The sequence below is a fragment of the Cynocephalus volans genome, chromosome 15, assembly GCF_027409185.1.
Source record: "Cynocephalus volans isolate mCynVol1 chromosome 15, mCynVol1.pri, whole genome shotgun sequence".
In the NCBI taxonomy this organism is placed as follows: domain Eukaryota; kingdom Metazoa; phylum Chordata; class Mammalia; order Dermoptera; family Cynocephalidae; genus Cynocephalus; species Cynocephalus volans.
Window position 1 is genome coordinate 25,257,706 of NC_084474.1, and position 22,851 is coordinate 25,280,556.

The window sequence follows — 22,851 nt, forward strand, 5'->3', positions numbered from 1 at the left end:
CTCCGCAACCTCGCCAGCATTTATCGTTCAGAGTCTTTTGGATTTTAGCCATCCTAACTGGGGTTAGGTGGTATCTCAGTGTGGTTTTGATTTGCATTTCCCGGATGCTGAGTGATGTTGAGCATTTTTTCATATGTCTGTTGGCCATTTGTATATCTTCCTTAGAGAAATGCCTGCTTAGCTCTTTTGCCCATTTTTTAATTGGGTTGCTTGTTTTCTTCTTGTAAAGTTGTTTGAGTTCCTTATATATTCTGGATATTAATCCTTTGTCAGATGTATATTTTGCAAATATTTTCTCCCACTCTGTTGGTTGTCTTTTAACTCTGTTAATTGTTTCTTTTGCTGTGCAGAAGCTTTTTAGTTTGATATAATCCCATTTGTTTATTGTTCCTTTGGTTGCCCGTGCTTTTGGGGTCGTGTTCATGAAGTCTGTGTCCAGGCCTATTTCCTGAAGTGTTTCTCCTATGTTTTCTTTAAGAAGTTTTATTGTTTCAGGGTGTATATTTAAATCCTTAATCCATTTTGAGTTGATTTTAGTATATGGTGAGAGGTATGGATCTAGTTTCATTCTCCTGCATATGGATATCCAGTTCTCCCAGCACCATTTGCTGAAGAGGCAGTCCCTTCCCCAGTGAATAGGCTTGGTGCCTTTGTCAAAGATCAGATGGCAGTAAGTGTGTGGGTTGATTTCTGGATTCTCTGTTCTATTCCATTGGTCAGTGTGTCTGTTTTTATGCCAGTACCATACTGTTTTGGTTATTATAGCTTTGTAGTATAGCTTAAAGTCAGGTAGTGTTATGCCTCCCGCTTTATTTTTTTTGCTTGTCCATACAAGCCTGCCTACTTTATACTCTGTGAATGGAGCTGTGATGTTGATAATCTCTGCAGAGCTGATTAGTATCATATAACAAGTACTCCCTATACATGGACCCTGGATAAGCTGGATTAGAGAAGGGAAAATACTCTGAGGCTCATCTGCTATTGCCCAAACCAGAAGAAAACCACTACACCATATTTAGATATAAATAAAAAAAGTAAATGAATTGAGATATGTTTTTAAGCATGCTTAGAACTTCTGATGGAAAATTGAATGGAAAAGTTTTCCTTCTACTTGAATTATAAAAGTACTGAAAATTTTTGTACACTGTAGGTGTAACTAAAATGCTTTCCTTGTTTAATCAAGAAGCTCTATCTCACAACTAATTGCATTGATTTAGCTTAAAACTTGAAGAAGAAATAACTGTGTGGAATGAAACTAAAGCTTTCAGTGAACATGAAAATATCTCCAATCTTCTGAGAAATAAATGTGATTAAAATTATATTTATAATGTTTAATGACTTGGATTATTTCATAATTTTATCTTAGTACAGAAAAAAATTAACTAAATGATGGAATGACATACAGAAGCACAAAATGTGTATATTTATTTAAATCTATTCATGTTATTCATTATTTCCTGTATTGAAAGATGTTAACTATTGGGTTTGTGGCAAAAATTTCCATTTGAGTGTTCTCTTAAGATTTCAACTCTCCTTTCAGTGAATCTAATTTAATTCCTCTTTGAAGATTCTTTCTGGGGATATTAGTTTGATCATGATGCTATAGAAAAATATCCAGCAGTAGTTGGAAATGTATTGAATTTCCTAGAATTAATTTTCATGGTAATTTTCATGGTGCATGCTTGGAAAGCCATTTAAAAAGTAATACCCGATTATTAGTGTTCTCTCTTAAGAACTAGTTTGTTTGGCTGGACAGAGAAGGCAAGGATGTGGACCTTTAGAAAATGTGATCTGTAGTTCAGTGTTGGGCAAACCATAGATTTCAATGCAATAGTCAAAACTGAATTGGAAAAGATGGAAATTTTTTTATTTTTAAGGTGTTCTTTGAAAATAAAGATCTTTTAAAGAAAAAATTCAGCTGTATTTTTAAATATAAGTATTTGAAACCGTCTTGAGTTATTGAGTACATTGTCTTTATAAAATTAAATTTTTCTTAGTAAAGAAAATTTGGAAATTGCAGAAAAATATAAAGATGAAAAATACTAGATAATCCTGCCATCCAGAGACAAATAAAAGAAGTGTTTTTTTTTAATCTCAAGTTTTCTTTTTATGCATAGATTTTAAAAATGCTTAAAAATATGAAATCTATGACTGTATCTTTTTTCATTTACATAAAGCATTAATTGGTAGCCATTTTTATCTTAATGTTTTATCATCAGCTAAACATAGATTTTAATTGTTGCATAATAGTCAATCAAATAGGTAAACCATAGTTACATTAATAACTGTAGTATTGTTGCATAAGTTGGACTGCATACATTCTTAATTAAAAGTAACAATAACTTTGCAATGTTGGAACAAGTACAAAGGACATAATGGTTATTTTCTGATACACTTAAGCCTTCAATATGTTATTAATTTAAGGGAGTGGATGGGTATCTGGGAATTGAAAAAGCTCAAGAGGTGAGTTACCTATTAGAGTTTTGAAAGGAAAAATCAATTAGAACTTTTTTTTTTCTGCCATAGATAATGTCATATGCTATTTTGGATGTCAGAAAATTTTCTTCTATTATTTGATAAAATCAAAAATTTATTCCAAAAAAATGTTACTCAGCATTAAATATTCATTCTGCGAGTAAATTGTAATTTAAAAAATCTCCATTAGAAATTTATACACTCACATTGTTCACCAGAACAAGGATTGAATACATTTGGGTATCAGTTTATTGATGTTTTGAATAATATATTCTGGCAATTTCTTCTGTTTCCTAGCTCAAGTGTACAATACTTGGTTATTGTTCATCTTAATAAAATGCAAATTTATTGAAAGAATACCAGCATGTCCACTGTGATTTATAGTGTATCAGTTTTGGAAAAACCCCATCTCATTAAATGAAGCTGTGTTGAATTAAGAGTAAGGAATTTGCAAGTTGTATAGTTTCAAAGTAATTAGTGACTTGTCCAGGTCTGCCCCTTGGATTTTTCTGTTTTTGGAAGAAATCAGTGAGTAGAGACTGTTAAACTTGGATAGTACACATTTAATGAATGGCAATTATAATTCCATTCTTTTTTTGACACTTTCTTTAATTAATACTTTAGATCCATTGAAGCTTGCAAATTCCTGTTTGCGATTTAATAAATTATTTATTCTTTCCTTAAAAAAATTTTTTTAAAAAATTTCTACTAAGGACAAAACACTGTTGGACTTTACCACGATCTTAGTGAGGGTGCTGTTTATGGAGAAGTTTAATTCTTATTTTGAAGAATGAAAATATCAAACAATGTGCTATGATTGAAATTATGGAGTTATTTATATGTCACTAGATCTTTTGAAATAAATGAGAAGCAATTGCTTATTTTGTATAACATTTGGTAATTATGATATCATTATGAAGTATGTATATACTACATTTTGAGGCCTGTTGTATGTTTAAAGATATGTATATATGTGTGTATGTATGTGTATATACATACACGGTTACTTCAAAAAGTTTGTGGAAAAATAGAATTAAAAGATAATATAAATCCTTCCATAAATTTTTTGAAATACCCTTGTGTGTACATGCACATGTGTGTATATATGTTTAAAATTACTTACAATTTTTAAAAATTGGTATGATAGAAATTAGCTAGCCTGTAAACTTTAAAAAGGAACATATTTAAGAAAGTTATATGACACAAGCTGTTCTTTCAAAATATTATATTAGTGTAACAATTAACCTGTGATTTGAGATAATAGATTTTACAGTCAACTAATGATCTCGGTTTGTGTACATTGAAACAGTCAATCACATGCTCACTTGTCTGGTTCTGAGTTTAATTGTATGATTTCCAAAGGAAGTTTGAATGTACAGGCTGGAGTGGTCAGGTAAGGCTTCAGGGAAGAAAAGGGTACACTTTAAAGAAAAGTAAAAGTTCAGAAGTTCACGAGGCAGAGAGAAGAGTTGGGTAGCTTGATGAGAACCATGGTCTCCACCTGGGTGATGCATAAGTATTCACAGGACAGTCAGAAAAGCAGTAGACAAAAGAGGGTTGGGAACACAGTAGAACACAGTGGAAAATGGCATTAGTTAGAGTGGGGTCAGTTGAAGAAGAATCTCTAAAGCAAGGTCTGCATGTTTTGACTTGACTCAGTGGCAAGACACCAAAGGCTTTTGAGCTGAGACGTGGCTGATGAAAAATATTTAAGGAAGAGCCAGCAGGGTGTGACAAGGGCAGTGACCAGACTCAAGTAATCCAGGAAGGGAAGGAAGGATGACCCAGGTAATAGAGGTGGCTGCTCCAGGGCACACACCTGTGCAGGGTTAAGAGCATCACCCTGATGATTTTGGCACATGAACTTGTGTTCCTCTGTGCTCTGTGGGAGGAATGCATTGTGCTCATTTGAAAGTCCAGTGTTTGTTACGGTAAGCTGCATGTGTCTATTGTGGTTGTAAGCTGCATGTGTCTATTGTGGTTTTCTTTATCTAGAGTTATGGCTAAAGGGGTAATAACACTTACGGGAATGTGGGCTCTTTTAAAGTGCAGTGCAAAGATTCACTTAGCTAACCGCGGTCTCAGTTGAGAGGAGAGAGTCTGAAAAGCTTGTGCTTGTTTGTGATACTGGCCTTGTATGGTGACAAGTTGGGGCAGGAGGAATAGTAGACGTGTACAATTTGAAATCTTTTGAATTTTTTTAACACCAATTTATCCTTATGTGTCAGTTGGTTGTATTTATAGATATTAAGAAGGGATTGTAGTGTTTTATCAAGTGATATTTTCTATTTTCCTACTAATGTCCATTAATACTTATCTGACACGAATTATGAGGTTTTGCTACTTTTGAATTATGAGGATGCAAACAGTGATTAAATCTGTAAGAGTAAGAAGAAAAGTACAAAAATTCCTCTTAAAAATGGATTGTAATTTCCTTTTGGAGGGAAAATCCTTTGGCAGTTTGAATCTCTGTATTATCTGAAGTCATTATTGATTATTCATGGTATTACGGCACATACATAAAATATTGACTACTGTCTAATATAATTCTATTCTGGCTCAGATGTAACCTGGAAGTTTTCAAGACCCCACAACTATACAGAATCATTTGATAATGCATTTTGGAGACTATAAGTCTGACCACAGTTAACGTGTGGTGATTTGGGAGCAAGTGAAAAAGGCTGTGGGAACCAGATTATGGAAGAATGTGTGCCAAGCACATTTGCTTCTACTCAAAACTTTCTAAATAAAATAAATCCTTTGAGGGAAAAGAAAAACAAAATAGGTAAAGTGCCACGAAGTCATTCTCTAAACCACCTTTAACTGTGTTGTGGCTTTATCTCCTGTACGGGCTGTTAATGCTTCATAACTTTCAGGGGAGAAAAATGAAAAGCATCACTTTAGTTGGTGCAGATGCTGATTCAGGCCTCTGTCATATGTTTTTCCATCTTGGGTTCTTTGCTTTGCAGAGACCTGTCATGCCAGTAAACGCTGATTACAAATGATGTCACTATTCTCTACCTGCTGGTAGGCAGAAAGCTGTCATAGAGGGTTTGCTGTTGACATCTTCAAATCCATCATGATACTTTAGCCAAAATGATGGTCAGGCATCAAAAAAGACAATTAAATGTGAATTAATCCTCAAAGAAAATTTTTTGTGAGTTTCTATCCATGCTAATTATATGGAATGAAGTGGTTTTAAAAAGTGTTATGTTTCAGCCATGTGCAACATAATGGTTTGGCATTTGTACATTTCCATTTATTGTAGCTTAGATAAATACACTGTTAGTGTGTTTCATTGACTTGTTCTTATTGTGCAGTTCAATAAATAATAGAGAATTGTTCTGTGGGGTAATAGACTGTCTCTGAAATCTAGAATATTTTTCAAAGGAATATTAGACAGACAAAATGAATCTGACACTTTGAATCTTTGATTATTGAGGAGAAAATTCCTTAAGTGTTATCCTTTTATTGCTTTAGGAACTTCAGCAATATTTTTGCACATAGAGAAAATGAATGTTAATTAGTTTGTGGTGTTTAATTTCATGAAATATATTAATGTTGTGAATTAGAAATGTTCCAGTATTGAGCACTGACTGCACCCAATATATAAACGTTTCTTTAATTTTTTTTATTTTTATGTTTTTCAATGTATGTGTATAAAGCAAAGTTATTTTGAAGAAGTCAGTGGTTTTGGAACTTTTGTGAATTGAATGATCAAGTTGGTATGATATTGTATGTTACATTTTGTTAATTCGCTTTTACACATTAATTCCAGCTGATTTCCATAGCAGTGGACACATTGTTGTTAATGGATGGAAGATACACAACACAGCAAAGAATAAATGGTTTGTGTGTATGGCAAAAACACCGGAAGAGAAGCATGAATGGTTTGAAGCTATTTTGAAAGAAAGAGAACGGCGAAAAGGTGGGTGTCTGAGTTGGACACTGTTATTCTTTGTGAAGATTCTAACTTAGCATGAGAGCAGATAATGAGAAAAAGGAGAGAGTGGAAAGGTACATGATATAAATTTTGATTTACTATGGGATATAAGCCCATACTAAAATACTTTTTGAATATTTACAAAGTGTTACCTAAATAAAATAAAAATCTTATATAGTTAGAAAAATAATTATATGATGGCTGGCAATGTCTTTTAAATAGTTTGAGTTGTTTTAACATTTATTCAACTTTCCTTTCACTTTGTTCTTGCCATTTCTAAAGCATCTTCACAAAGTTTTCCTTTAAGAGACAAGCTTCAATAATATAATGCAGTGTTGGAGGAACTCCAACAGTTGTTCTCTATGTATTTAAGAATACACTGAAAATTCCTAGATCAACTATGTTAGCTTTCTAATTTATAGATTAAGGCACTTTGGATATATATTAAGTTTTTAAAATTGTTAGAATGTCATTGAATATAATGTAATATAACCTAGTAAGTTGCTTGTTCACACGAGGAAGTCTAGCTCAAATTCGCTTCATGCTTTTAAAGATTTGCAAAGATATTTGGTTCTGGCAATATTCAGTTGTGTGAAGTTTATTTATAATAAGCATATTTCTGTAATTCAGCTTGGAAATAGAAATGCTTGTCTTTCTACTAGTTTCTTTACCAATTGATTTCTTAATTGTTAAGAGCACATTTCTGATTACTTTTCCCTGAGATCCAGGAATAAAACACCTCATTGGTAATGAAACTTTGGAACACAAAGAGCCCTTTCTTTCATCTTCAAATGTTTTCTCCTGAAGAATATACCAAGTTTTTACTTTAATTAAAATATTCATAGTACACATTTGCATAAGAATTTCCAAAGCATTTTCAAGTACTTACTCCTCTGAATGATCTTAGATGAAGAACCAGATAGAAATTTTTAAAACAAAGGTTGTGAATGCATAAATGACTTTAAACTTTCTTGAATCTAGCAATCAATTCAAATAGCAAAGCGAGTAACTTAAAAGGTGAATCTAATTTTTCATCAAGTTGAACCTTTATTGTTTCAGAATGGCTATGCATCTAGAACCACTCCAAACAAAAATTTGAAAGCAAAAAACAAACAAACAAACAAAATAGAAAGAAAGAAAAAAACATTTTACAAAATTTTATGATGTTTTTCTTTATCCGGCTCTATTCTTTATTCTTAGGAGATTATTCACTATTACTGACAAATGTTAATGGCTCCTACATTGTGAAAAATAAAATTTTAATAAGAAATTTTACAGCTAGAAGACTAAAAATAATTCAAGTATTATTAATTTAAGTATTCAAGCTCTTCATCTTCTGCAACAGTTCTTTCTCAGTTGCAGCTACTGCTTAAGTGCTGGTGCTCCTAGGATTTCTCCTTTGGGGCCAGCTTCCTCTGACTAGGTTCTTTGCCTGGGTTATCTAGACCCACCAGATTAACTTTCACATCTACACTGCCAGTTTCTCAGTCTTTATATCCTGTCTTATCCTCTCTCCTGAGCTCCATACTTGTGTATTCAACTGACCCCTGGACTCTACTTCAATGTCCCAACAACATCTCAGTACTGACTGGACTTGGTGTTACGTAGACGCATTTGCCTAACATGCCTCCCTACCTCCCTTCAGTTACGCTCACCAAAAGCCTGGAATGCATCCTGATTTCTTCTCTTTCCTTTATGCCTGTGATTAACCAGTTGCTGTGTCCTATCAAAACCACCTTCTAGCTATTTCTCAACTTCATCCTCTTCGCCCTGTGGCCCCTACCTGCGTGCAGGAGCTTGGACTTGCCTGAACATTTCCTGTTTCCTCCTAGTGGTCTCCCTCTTTTCAAACCTTCTCTCTTCAGTTTGCTCCCACATTATCTTCTGAGCTTTGTTTCCAAAGCAACATAACTTTCTTTCCTGCACCACCCTGCCTTTTCCCTTCTGGTGGTTAAGACACTTACATATTTCCTCGATATCTAAAGAATGAAGTCAGTGGAAACTGCAGGATTTTCAAGGACCCTGCATAACCCCCCAGCACATCTCCTGTCTGCTCACCTAAACCCTGGGCTCCGTGCCTCTATGTTGCTTCACGTTAGTTGGCTCTTGTGAATATTTTTGCACACGCTCTCTCTCTCTCTCTACCTATTCATACCTGTGCATTTAAACATGGCCCTTCTGTGAAACCTTTCTTAACATTTCTTACATGGAGGTGAGGTATCCTCAATATACTGTTGTATCACAGTTTTCCCCCAGTGCTGTCTCTGGGACCACCCTGTCCTTTAGGCTGATCTAACCCTGCACAGGGGTATGGGGGCTCAAGGGTCCATAGAGGATGAAGCTCAGCTGCTCTTATTCCACTGGCTAAACCATTATGCCTTTGGGGTACAATTTGCACAAAGGTGCTGTATGCCCTGGGGATCTTGCCTTGACTGTCTCCCTAGAGTACCCTGAGCTTCTTGAAAACCAGGCTCCAGACTTACAGAGCTCTGTATCCACAACTGCCGGCACATGGTAGACATGCAATAGATGCTTGTTTAATGAAAGTGCGAGGGAATGAATGAAGAGTCTTTTTTAGTTACGTGTCCTTTCTCTTGTTTTTGATAGGTTTAAAATTAGGAATGGAGCAAGACACTTGGGTAATGATCTCTGAACAGGGTGAGAAACTTTACAAAATGATGTGCAAACAAGGAAATCTGATCAAAGACAGAAAAAGAAAACTGACTACGTTCCCTAAATGCTTTCTTGGAAGGTAAGGTTGGTAGTCTGGGTGCATGTATTTCTTTCATATTCTCACTATCTCCTATGTTAACTTTCCTTTAATTATTTGTTTTTCTTTTAAAAACATTCCCCTAAGCATTTTTGAATACTTTTTATGGTCAACATTTCCTGGGCCATAGCAGGATGAGGGAATGGACAGAGAGCCAGGACCATGACCAGAAAACTGAAGACATCCGTCCATTCATCCGTGATCTCCATAATTTCTGATATACCCTGTTCTGAGGGGGAAGCAGACTTGGGGCCAGGCAAGGTGTGGCAGGCAGGCAGATTTGCCTGTAGGGCACAGGGTGACTGGTTTAGTGGATCATGTGAGCAGAGCCTGAAAGTCAAAGTTGGATCCAGAAAGTCAGGGAAGACCATCTCTGTCCAATTCCTGGTGCTACCAGTAGCTAGTCATGTGATTTGGGAAAGTTAGCTTGGTTTTCTTCTGAAACATGGAGATGATGGTACTGCTTACCTGTAGTGCCCATCAGTCTGTCTTTTTAACTAGCTATAGGGACACACAACATCACCATGGGCCACATTGCCGCTCCCCCCACCCAACTCAGAAAAATGTAGGCTGAGAGACCCCCTGCTGGCAGGCTATCTTCTTTAGTGGGAGTGGTCCTCATAGCCGGCCACACAGCTGCCAGTTGAGCTATGCTGTTGTCAGTGGCTCCCCAAGTGACAGGTCTTGTGCAAGGAAAAGAGCAGATGTGAGCTCACCTTGGCATGGAAGCCCTGGGAAATGAGAGGACAGTATCCCTTGTAGCAACTCCATGGGCATAACCTGCAGGGTCCTCACCAGGACATGACCACTTGCAAGAGAGTCACTTTGAGCTGTGGCTTCTCATCAGGTTGTTAAGGGTATGCAAATCAGCCATCAGGGGTCACTTTTACTATGAGCAATGCTGCCTAGTATCACAGCTGACATTCAGCTTTCATTGGGTATTTAGGAGAACAGAGCTAGAAAGTTAACCTAGCATCACATTTGCCCTTCATACGGAAAGGGTTTTGCTAACCGTTTACCCACACTGCCTCATATGGTTGTAGTGCTCGTTAGTTGTGATATGATATGTAAAGCATTTCCCAGAGCACTGATGCATTGGAGAGATGCAGTAAATATTAGCTGTGTTTATTGTGGCATTTTCTATAACAGTGCACTACCGCTGCTTTACAGCCGAAGTTTGAGATAGTTTCTGAGTGGATCTTGATCCTTTAGCAGAGGGCTGAGTGGATCTTGATCCTTTAGCAGAGGGCTGATGGAATTTTCTTGTTACTTGAGTAGGTCCCATGATAAAGCCTATCATTTTAGCTTCTTTTCCTACCCCCTCCTCCACTTAAAAAAATACTCTCAATTTGTAGCAATATTTAAATTGGCTTTCTTTCATTTTAATTTGACCTTTTTAGGAATCTGGTGACATCAGAATTGCAAATTATGCTTTTGCTACATATAAACCATCTCAACCAACTTGCTAACCATCAAAGTTCAATGAACACTCACTATGTGCTAGGCACTGTGCTGAGTTCCTGACATACATCGTCTCATTTAGTCCTCTGACAGCACTATGACATTGATATTCTTATTATCTCTATGTTATTGATGAAAAAACTGAGGGTTAGAGAACTAAATTTACTAACTTGAAGTCACATAGCTAGTGGAAGCAGAAACAGGATTTGAATCCAGGTTGTCTTGTTGCAAAGTACATGATCTTAACGTCTATACTTTATTTCACCTTTTCTTATTTTCTTTCTTTTGGATGGTTCTGATTTAATAAGAGAATAAAAAGCATTTTAACAGCTTTTTCACCTTAAAGTGTATTTTTTAGACTAGATCATTCAGTTTTAGAATTTCACATTCCTTGATTATTTGACTTCAGCCATTATTGTTGCTTTTGCTTTTGAAATAAATGGAAAAGTAATTTCCTGATGCTTTCTGTAGTGTTTCTCTGATCAGAAAAAAGAAAACCAGCCTAAAACAAATTCATTAGTTTGTGTAAAAGTTCAAATATTAGATTTTTAAAATATGAGCATACTAACATTTTTTTATTTGTAAAATGTCTCTGTATTTAGTGTTCTCTTAATGATACCATGTGACTTTAAAAAAGCCCCACTACATAGCTGAGGCTCTCCTAAGTGATACAAAACATCGCACTTACTATCTAGGATACCTTTGGCTGCCCCTGCAATGGTGAAAGATGTGAGCTCTAATTCTCTGTGGCGCTTCACAGCCACAGCAAATGTGTGTGGCAGACAGTTCTGATGGATGGTTCTATGCTGGAGTATTCCTTATGGGTGACAGTCCAGATATAATAATGAATTCACCAAGTCATTTTAAAATTTCAAAAGAATGTAGCAAAACCGTTCTGTCTTTTGGTGTGTATAGATTTTCTGTTGCTGCGTGACAAACAACCACATACTTAGCAGCTTAAAACAACGCCCATTCATTAGCTTATACTCAGAAGTCCAGGCAAGCTCAACTGGGTTCTCTGCTTAGGGTCTCACCAGGCCAAAATCAAGGTGTTGGCCAGACTATGCTCTTACTTGGAGGTTCTGGGAAAAAGTTCACTTCCAAGCACATTCAGTTGTTGGCAGAATTTAGCTCCTTGCAGTTGCAGGGAATGAGGTCCCTGATTCCCTGTTGACTGTCACCCGGGGCTGCTCTGAGCCACATTCCTTGGTATGAGCCCCTCCACCTTCAAAGCCAGCAGTGGTGCATTGAATCTGTCTCATGCTTTCAGTTTCTCTGACTTTCTCTTGTGCCACCAGCCTGAGAAAATTCTGCTTCAAAGGACTTAACTGATTGGGTCAGGCCCATTCAGATAATTCTCGTATTTTAAAGTCAATTGACCTGGGATTTTAATTACATGTGCAGAATCCCTTCACAGCAGCAACTAGATTAGTATTGAAAAACCAAGGGGTAAGATTCTTGGTGGGGGTGGGAGGTCGGTAAGAGGATTTCTTTAGAATTTAGCCTACCACATAGAGTGTGCAGTTTTATTTAGGTTTTCCCTCCTGGATTTTCAAACCCCTTGGTTCTCTGTGCCTGGAGAGCCATGTTAAAGACCATTGAACTCTTTCTATCGACTCATTATTACTCTATCTAGCTCTGTCTTTTATCTGTCTTTAGGATCTGTTGCATTCCCTGTAGTTCCAGATTTGCCTTTATGTGGATAGTAGGCTTATAAATAAAGCTACTCTAAAATTTCCACTTTGTGTTTATTAGAGACCTCAACAAGTTGTATAGTTTAAAACTGCGTATAGTTCGGGAAGTCTGAATGTATGGACATGGATTTTTCTAGAATAGAGCCCAGCTTAGATCACTGTGGACTCACATAGCCTTACATATGTGAAAAAATATCTACTGAAATGTACTGCAAGTATTCCTTCATATCCTGAGATTCTCTTCATAGTTGCTTCATGGTTGCATGGTACAGATAGACTTCTCAGGGAAAAATTGGCTAACATTCTCATTGCTTTTCTGTTGCAGTGAATTTGTGGCATGGCTGTTGGAAATTGGAGAGATTCACAGGCCTGAGGAAGGTGTTCACTTGGGACAAGCATTATTAGAAAATGGAATTATCCATCATGGTAATTATGTTATTAATTACTTATTGAATCTGTTTGTTCACCAGTTGTATATATCTCAGCCCCACTGATTAGTTTATAGTTCTCCACTTTATAGGATGCTTATTTTTTTCAACATTCTTATTACCTAGTATGTATCGAACAATGTTTCAGAGAGTGTGGGTTTATGGTGATATATTTGTTAGCCTTAAAAGGAGCAGCTACAATACAGGAAGAAAATACAGATAAGTGTTGTGGAGTGTGGAGGAAGAGATGGTTAGTTCTAACTAGAGTATCTGGGATTTCTTCAAGGAGGCAGTGGCATTAGTGCTGGGCATTGTAGAATGAATAGAACTGTGACAGGAACAGAAGGGCAGAAGGCCACTTCACCCTGAGGAAGTAATAGCATTCAGGCATGCTCATGGGAAGGTCCTTGGTGGCATCTTCAAAAGCTAGCACAAAGTCTCTTTTGGCTAGACCAGGTACCCCATGGAGGAATATACTGGTGCCCAAGCCCAGAAGATCTGGTCTCTGGCTACAGTACTATGGTATGTTGCCTTATTCTGAAGGAGGTCAGGAGCTGATGACTACTTTAGAGCAGAGGCATGGCCAGAACTTGGTTTCAGAGGTATCAGATGCAGCAATGTGGAGCCCGCAGTGGAAAGGTTAGCAGTGGAGGCCCAGCCTTACCCAGGAGTGTGAGGACAAGGGCCTCGGCAGGGCCGTGTCTTCCAGCATGAAGAGTGGGCCCATTTGAGATATTTTGGCAAAGCTGAAACACCATATTTGATAACTATTTGAACATGTGAGATGAGGAATAAAGAGAGAGATCAGAGCGTTCTGAACTGTCTAATCTCGATGGCTGAGATAGTTAATTCAGGAGGAACAGGTTTGAGAAAGAAGAGGAAGGATCTGCTACAAATTGGGTATGGGACATTGGTGGGAGCAGTGCGAGTGTCCAGCAAGAGGTTGAAAATTTTAGTGTAAAGATCAGGATAGAAATAGGATGACAGCCATATTTGGGAATCATTTTAAGAGAGTCCCAGATTTCTGAGAACAAGAAAGTAGTGAAAATGGGATTAAGGATCAAAACTTGAAGAATTTCTAAGGTAAAATGTGGAGGAGGAGAAAAAGACAGGGAATTATTAATAATATGGATATTTGGCTGTGGTATTTTGATGTTTGTTTCCTTTCTTAAATGGAGTGGTGTGCAAACAAACCAGATCCTTCCAATTTCTCCCCAACACACCGGGTGTCACCCATGTGATGGTGCCACCATCCACCCAGCCAGGACTCACCCTGAATTCCTTTCTCTCCCTCATGCCATCAAGCCTGTGAGCTCTGCCACCAAAATGTGTCCCTAATCAGACCATTTATCTCCCCTGCAGCATCCCCACGCTCTTTCCAGTCACTGTCATCTCTTCCTTGCTTTTGCTTTTGTTCCCCACACCCATAGTGCACTCTCCAGGGGACAGCTGAAGAGGCTTTTAAAGCAGGTATACGATCAAAGCATTCCCTTGTTTACAATCATCTAATGGCTTGGCATCAGACTTAAAGAAAAGTTCACACCTCTTACCGTGACCTACGAGGCCCTATGGGATTGGGCCCCTGACATCCACTCTGAGCTTGGCACCTAGTGTTGTACCTAACTTGTCACACTGTGGCCATCCTGGCCTGTGTCTTCCTTTAGCACTCCAAGATGATTTAGGATCTTCGCTTTTGCTGATCTCATTCAACAACTGTTTATTAGTTCCTAATATATGCTAGGGCCCTTTCTAAGTGCTGGAGATGCAGCAGTGAATGAAATGACAAAAATCCTTATTAATCCTTATTTAATGGCTCATGGATTCTATGACCCTCTCTGGCTTTTAGAAGCCCATCAGTCCTGTCATTCCACTGTACAATTTTTTTTAAATTTTGACAATTTTTTCTGAAAATACTGAAATTTTTCTGAAATTATCAAGTTGTTTTACTTGTTTCTTCTACCCTATCCCAGTATCCAATAAAAATATAAGTACTATCAGAACAGAAGCCTTGTTTGTTATTATACAGCAAATGCCTAGAGTTCTCAGCACATACAAGTGCTCAGTAGATACTTACTGAATGAATATATAAGAGAATAATTATTTTTTATTGAAACATAATTGATTATCCATATTTGTGGGGTACAGAGTCGAATATCAGTACCTGTGTACAGTGTGTGATGATCAAGTTGGGATAATTAGCATGTTCATCATTACAAAACGTCATCATTTCTTTGTGTTGAGGACATTGGTCCTCTCTTCTAGTCATTTGATAACGTGCAGTAATTAATGTTAATTATACATGCCTAGCTTGACTGTACATCGGTAGATTCTGTTTTTCCTAACTAGCTGTTTTGTGTCCAATAACCTATTTCTTGCTATTCTTCTCCCCTTTTCTGACCTCTGGTAACCACAGTTCTGTTCTCTCCTTCTGAAAGTTCATCATATTATTATGACTTTTCTTTGTTTCTTTCTTTGTTTCTTTCTTCTCTCTCTCTCTCTCTTTTGTTCCTTTCTTCCTTCCACTCATGAATGAGAACATGTGGTATTTCTCTTTCTGTGCCTGGCTTGTTTCACTTAACATAATTGTCCCTAAGTTCATCCATGTTGCTGTGAATGGCAGAATTTCATTCTTTTTTACGGCTGAGTAGTATTCCATTGTGTACATACACCACATTTTCATTATCCAGTTGTCCGTTGATGGACATTTAGGTTGGTTCCATATTTTGGCTATTGTATATAGAGCTGTGATAAACATGGGAGTGCAGGTGTCCCTTTGAAGTGATGATATCCGTTCCTTTGGGTATACACCCAGTAGAGGGATTGCTGGATCGTATGCTAGTTTTACCTGTAGTTGTTTGAGAAACCTTCATACTGTTTTCCATAGTGGCTGCACTAATTTGCAGTCCCATCAACAGTGTAGGAGGGTTGCCCTTTCTCTTCACCTCACCAGCAACAAATGAATAATTATTATGAGTGAACAGATGATACTTACAAATAGTATATGATTTTGTACTTGATCCACTAACATCATTAAAACATCTAAAAGCATTACCTAAGACTTATAAGTAAAAATAAAAGATGTTGAGCTTCATGGCTTTCCTCTTTTCTGTTTCTCTTTCCTTTCCCCTAATCCCAAGCCCAAGTGTATATTTGGAAACAAGAATGGAGCGTATTTGTTTTATTCTGCAGTTCACTGAAGCTCAAGTAGGTGGCATGTAGAGAGGTTTTGTGTACTATCAATCAGCCTTCTGAAACGATGATTTCTTTTCCATTTAGACCATGTACTTCCAAGGGCTGTGCGTTACCAGTAAAGCAAACAAAGGCAAAACCTGCTCGTGGATACCTTTTGTTTATTCCTTTCCTTACTGATTCTTTCCTTCGTCCCATAAACTAGATCCTTTAATGTATGTAGACATGAATCAACGACCTTTATTTCTTATGGTCTAATTGTTTTAAATCTATCTTCTCACCCTGTTCATCAAGTAACCCAGGAGCTGACATATTTCCTTTTAGAAAGGCAGAAATCCATGAGGTTGGGGAAGTGATTTTTTTGGCAGGGCATATTGACAAGGAAAACTAGCTGGTTTTCCACTGGTTAACAATAGTGCTGTAACAAATAAACCTCCTCAAAACAGTGACTGACATTATAGAAGCTCAATTTTTGCTCATGTAAGGTACAGTCAGTGGGAGTCGATGAGGCTGCAGGGTTTAGGTGCCTGACAGAGGCTCAGCCGTCCTCAGTGCATGATTCCCAAAGGTTACCTTGAAGTTGCTTTTTTCCCTAAGTGGGCCGGTACACTTCCCATGTGCATCATTTTTGTGTTCATGTCCTTGGCACCAAATCAATTATATGGCCAATCTTGACTGCAAAGAAAACTGAAAAGGCCTGCAAAAAAACCAAAAGCTGAACCAATTTGGTAAGTAACTACCCAATGTCTGCCCCTGAGGCATAGCTCTCAGGTCAATATAATATCTATAGAATTGTACTAAAGACAAGGTAATCATTACATATATTTGTTAACATTTTCCAATGATAGCACATAATAGTCACGGAAATAACTTAACATTTCTATTTTCAGTTGAAGTTTGTGGCTTTTCTTGTTAATTTTAGTGTCTTCAAACCTTCATGAATTAGAAATAACAGGAAAAAATAAATGATCTTAAAGCTATCTATCAGCAATTAATGATACTATTTAATTTGTTTAAAAATGATGGATAGGCAACGTTTTGTACTTCTGTGGCATTGCTTACTATATTCTAGAAAGAGCTACACTGAATTTGTGCACAATACTTTCCCTTTTGGTTATGGAGTACCTTGTAATAGATAAAAGTATAGTACAGCAGCTTTTAGTCCCAGAGCTGGGAAGTGTCAGCATGTAGTGGGAGGAGGTCCTTTCAGGGGGACTGTAAGGTTATTTTCAAGTCTTCTTCCCACTCCTGCTCTTATGTTTGACAAAGGGGACTTGGAAGTTGTTGCTTATGTGCTTAGTGAATTGGGTTCTGAAAATCCAAGACATAGCTATCGGGGGTGGAATTTTACTTACTTTACAATAATAAAACTGTGTTATGACTTTGCTTAAAGATATAGCTAGTCAAACAAGTTCAAGTCAGTTGTAAGTTAGTACAAAGTAGAGTTGGAATAATATTTATTAAATATATTTATATACATAGTCTTAGAGTCTGACCTGTTCTTCTGTTCATGACTGTTGAGAGATCTGAAATAAAAAGTGAAATTCCACAGAGAAAGAACCACCCTGGTATTCTGTTAACATGTATCTCACAATATTTTTAGTTACCTCTCCCCTCCAAAAAAAAAAAAAAAAAACCAGCAACCAAGATAAAAAAATTTTTTTGAGGGTGTGTCAGAATGGGAAAATTTCAGTCCTAATCAATTTGTCCCCCTGAACTCTGGCATCACTTTCTCAAATAATGCAGTTTTGAAATGGAAGTACTAAATACGTTTCGAATTAAACTTGATTTTGAATGCAAGAACCGTTGGAGTATTTAAATTATGTGAATTGAAAACTTTTTCAGCAATGATATTTATATCTTGATTAGCTCTTTTTCTGAGAAATATAGCATTGAGTACTTTCTATTAATATTGTTCTGATTGTTACAGTTTGATTTAGTGGCCTGTGCTTTTATTGTTATCTGGATTTGATCATTTGATCAGTTGTAATGTCAGATTTGGCATATAAAATTACTGTTATGAGAAGGAGACTTTTTTTTTTTAGTCTTTGAAATTAGCTAACACAAATTCCCCCAGACTGGGGGTAAGAGAACATACTATGCAATTTCACATTAACAGAGTAATTCTATTAGAATGAAGAGATATGGATCAAATGTGCTAGTTTCATTAATATGCAGTTCCAGCTGCATTTTAGTAAACATAATGAAAATAGAATTTCTGAAATAAAGTTAAAATGAATCATCTGTTTTAAAGAGAGCAAACAAACAAACAAACAAAAAAAGTTGACTATTATTGCTATTATTCACACTGCAAATATTGTTGAGAACTTCATCACAGGCAAAGACCAGCCATAGCAGGAATTCTTGGGTTGGGGTAAGATGTTTTCTCTGTAATATGCTGATAATATTCATCTTGTCTGCCTCTACTACTTACAGTAGAAATGCTTATGTGAGAATTCAGAGACTTCATTTGTTGTACACATGGTTTGCTGACGTTGGCTCGTGCAAGCTCCTGAGAGCTTGATAATTAAATTAAAAACATTTTGCAAGCTGGTTGGTTGTTAAATGCAATTATTACTAAAAATTAAATTATATAAGCATGTAAGTACATAAATTGTATTATAAACAAGGTAATACATTCTTAAAACTTAACACATCCTAATTATTTTACTACATTTTACTGTTACCTGTGCTCTTGAGGCTATTTATATCTATTACTTCTGTACCATGGAAATACGAGTACTATCTAATGGAATGCCACGGTGGGTTTAACTCCACATTCAATAACTTTAAGTTGGTAGCTAGAAATTGGCCTGAGTGGGAGTATTTATACCACAGAAATCGACAAATGCTACAAATCAAAGCTCCTTCTCCCTCACCACCCGTGCCTCCACCACTTAGAGTGCCAGTTGCTGAACATTTACCAAACATCCTGGGTTCTCTCATATAACTGTTTAAAGGATTGCATTAAACAACTTTTCTCATAAGATAACCTGAACTCTCATTAGTTAATAAACCCATTTTACATGCTAGAGAAGTTGGGGGAGTGCGTTTGAATGTAGAACTGCTCACTGTTTTCCCAAGCAGATTAACCCAAGGTTTATGATCAAAGTCACAAGACTGCCTTCCAGAGCTAAGCAGTCCATTTTAAATAGGTTACACTACTATTTGTTTCATTGCTGCAAGAGAGATTTGGGCCCAACATTTCCTTGAATTTTGGAATATCAAGACAATCATTTATTTCAATGAATATTAAGGGATAAAAATAGGAATAGGTAGATTGCATAGGAAAAATACTAAATTACTTGAAACATACCATAGTGTTTGGAAATATTTCTCTTGATTTTATTTTTCTTAACATATGCTTTTTTCTTTATGGCTTGGCCTGGGGAAACAATGCCAGAGGCTGTGTTGTCTATCTTTTTTTGGCAACAATCTTGTCTCAATTTTATAAGCCAAATAGAAGGTTTAGAAAAAAGAGCTGAAACTTCACAAACGTGTGTGTGTGTGTGTGTGTGTGTGTTTATTAACAAATCTTTTGACTTCCTTCTGGATTCAGTAGATATAGTTCATGAGAATTGATGCTGACAGCCTTTTCTCCCCTTTCAACATTTTTAGCAAAAATTAAAGGTCAAAGTCTTTTACCTAATCATGAAAGTATAACCCTCTGCAGCAAATTATTTTTTCTGCAAATGTTGCATTCCCTGTAAAGAAAACATTTAAGGATATAGTCTTTGAGCTTTAATTTGAGGTTTTTTTCTTTTTAGAACAGTTTTATTATTATTATTATTATTATTATTATTATTATTATTAGACTGTATAAAATAACTTAGCCTGGAAAAGAGAAATCTTGAGAGGAGGTTTAATAGGAGTCTTTTCTTCCTCCCATCTTTATTGAGGTATAATCACCAAATTAAAATTGTTTATATTTATGGCATACAGTGTTTTGATATACATATAAATAGTGAAATGATCACTACAATTAAGTGAACATATTCATCACCTAACATAGTTGTCATTTCTTTTTGTGCTGAAAACATTTAAGATCTATTCTCTTAGCAGTTTTCAAGTGTGCAATACATTATTATTAAGTGTAGTTACCATGTGGTACAGTAGATCTGCAGGACTTACTCATCCTGTCTGGCTGAAACCTTGTACCCTTTCACCAACATGTCTCCGTCCCCCCCATTCCCCAGCCCCTTGGCGTGCATTGTGCTACTCTCTGCTTCTGTGTTTTCAACTTTTTAAAATCCCACATCTAAGTGAGGTCACGTGGTATTTGTCTTTCTGTGCCTGGCTTATTTCACTTAACATAATGTCCTCCCGGTTTATCCATGTTGTTGTGAATGACAGGGTTTTTGTCTTTTTTAGGGCTGAATAATATTTTATTATATATATGTATATATATATCACATTTTTTCTATTCATTCATTTATCAGTAGACACTTAAAGGTTGATTCTTTATCTTGGCTATTGTGGATAATGCTGCGGTGAACATGGCAGTGCAGATATCTCTTTGACATACTGATTTTGTTTTCTTTGGATATATACCCAGAAGTGGGATTGCTAGAACATAGTTTTAATATGCTGGTTCTATTTAAAATTTTTTGAGTAATGTCTATTCTGTTTTCCATAATGGATGTGCTAATTTATGTTTCCACCAACAGAGTAACATGGTCTCCTTTTCTCCACATCTTTGCTAACACTTATGTTTTGTCTTTTTGACAACAGCCATTTTAAGAGGTGTGAGGTTATATCTCATTGTGGTTTTGATTTGCATTTCCCTGGTGATTAGAGATGTTAAGCATGTTTTCATACGTTGGCTGGCCATCTGAATTTCTTCTTTTCAGAAGTATCTATTTATGGCCTTTGCCCATTTTTTAATTTGGTTATTTGTATTTTTGGCATTGAGTTAAATGTGTTCCTTATATGTTTTGGATATTAAACTACTATTGGATATATGGTTTGCAAATATTTTTTCCCATTCTACAGGTTGCCTTTTCATTTTGTTGATTGTTTCCTTTGCTATGCTAGCTTTTTAGTTTGATGAATTGCCATTTGTCTATTTTTGCTTTTCTTACCTGTACTTTTGGAGTCATATCCAAAAAAATCATTATCTAGACCAGTGTCAAGAAGTTTCTCCTCTTTGCTTTCTTATAGTTTTTCAGTTCTAGGTCTTATTTTTAAGTCTTTAGTCCATTTTGAGTTAATTTTGCATATGATGTGAGATAGGGATCCATTTTCATTCTTCTGCATGTGGATATTGTTTTCCCAATACCAATTATTGAAGAGACTGTCTTTCCCCATTGTGTGTTCACAACACATTTTGTTGAAGATCGATTGACCGTAAATGCATGGGTTTATTTCAGGAATCTCTCTTCTGTTCCATTCGTCTGTGTGTTTGTTTTTATGCCAGCACCATGCTGTTTTGATTACTACAGCTTTGTAGTATATTTTGAAGTCAGGTAATGTGATGCCTCTAACTTTATTCTTTTTGTGTAAGATTGCTTTGGCTATTTAGGGTCTTTTATGGTTCCATATGAATTTTAGGGCTGTTTTTTCTATTTCTGTGAAAAATGCCATTAAGATTTTCATAGACATTGCATTGAATCCGTAGACTGCTTTGGATATGTAGATATTTTAACAATATAATTCTTCCAGTTTATGAACATAGGATATCTTCCCATATTAATTGTGTTCTTAATTGTGTTCTCTTCAGTTTCATTCATCAGTGTTGTATAGTTTTCAGTTTATAGATGTTTCACCTCCTTGGTTAAATTTATTCCTAAGTATTTTATTTTTTGATACTATTGTATTCTTAGTTTCTTTTTGGATAGTTTGTTGTTAGTATATAGAAATGCTGTTGATTTTTGTTTTGTATGTTGATGCAACTTTAATGAATTTGTTTATTTGTTGTAACAGTCTTTTGGTACAGTCTTTAAGGTTTTTAATATCTGAAACCATGTTATTTACAAACAGATAATTTTACTTCTTCCTTTCTGATTTGGATGGCTATTTTTTTTTCTTGCATAATTGTTCTGACTAGGACTTCCAGTACTAGGTTGAATAGAAGGGGTGAGAGTGGGCATCCTTGTCTTGTTTCTAATATTAGAGAAAAAGTTTTCAGCTTTTCAATGTGAACTGTGGGATAGTCATATATGGTCTTTACTATGCTGAGGTACCTTCCTTCCATACCTAATTTGTCAAGAGCCTTTATTATGAGAGGTTGTTGAATTTATGTCAAATTCTTCATCTTAATCTATTGAGATGATCATGTGATCTTTATATTTCATTCTGTTAATGTGATGTATCATATTTGTTGTTGAGCATCTGTTGAACTATTTTTGCATCCCAGAATAAATCCCACTTGATCATGGTTTAAGATCCTTTTAGTGTGCTGATGAATTTGATTTTCTAGTATTGTGTTAAAGATTTTTCCATCTATATTCATCAGGGATATTGGTCTGTAATTTTCTATTTTTGTAGTGTCCTTGTCTGGCTTTAGATGCTGGCCTTGTAAAATGAGTTTGGAAAGTTTCTCTTATCTTCAATTTTTGGAAGCGTTTGAGAAGGATTGGCATGAATTCTTTAAATGTTTGGTAGAATTCACCAGTGAAGCCATGTGGTACTGGGAATAGGGGTTTTTATGAATATGAAAGTCTTATCCTGAGAATGGCAATGAAAGATAGCCACTCTCATTTTCCACTGAGAAAAACAAATTTAAATGACATGTAAGAAAAGCATTTCGCAATGTAAGAATTGCTAAAATTTTTTAATCAGTTACATATTGACATTATTGAATCTACTCTGGAGGTCTAAGCATAGGATAAATGGTCAAGATTGGTGTATGTGTGGTCTTGGCCTGATCATAGTGAGATAAAATAGATAAAT

The 22,851-nt window shown here is 36.1% G+C and overlaps 1 protein-coding gene across 1 annotated transcript in view; it reads left to right on the forward strand.

Moving 5' to 3' along the window:
- PREX2 (phosphatidylinositol-3,4,5-trisphosphate dependent Rac exchange factor 2) overlaps window positions 1–22,851 on the forward strand; it is a 267,626-nt gene that overhangs the window by 102,866 nt on the left and 141,909 nt on the right. The window contains exons 9-11 of the mRNA XM_063079604.1: window positions 6,254–6,403; window positions 9,026–9,170; window positions 12,669–12,769. Coding sequence (XP_062935674.1) covers window positions 6,254–6,403; window positions 9,026–9,170; window positions 12,669–12,769 — 396 coding nt within the window. The remainder of the gene's footprint in view (window positions 1–6,253; window positions 6,404–9,025; window positions 9,171–12,668; window positions 12,770–22,851) is intronic.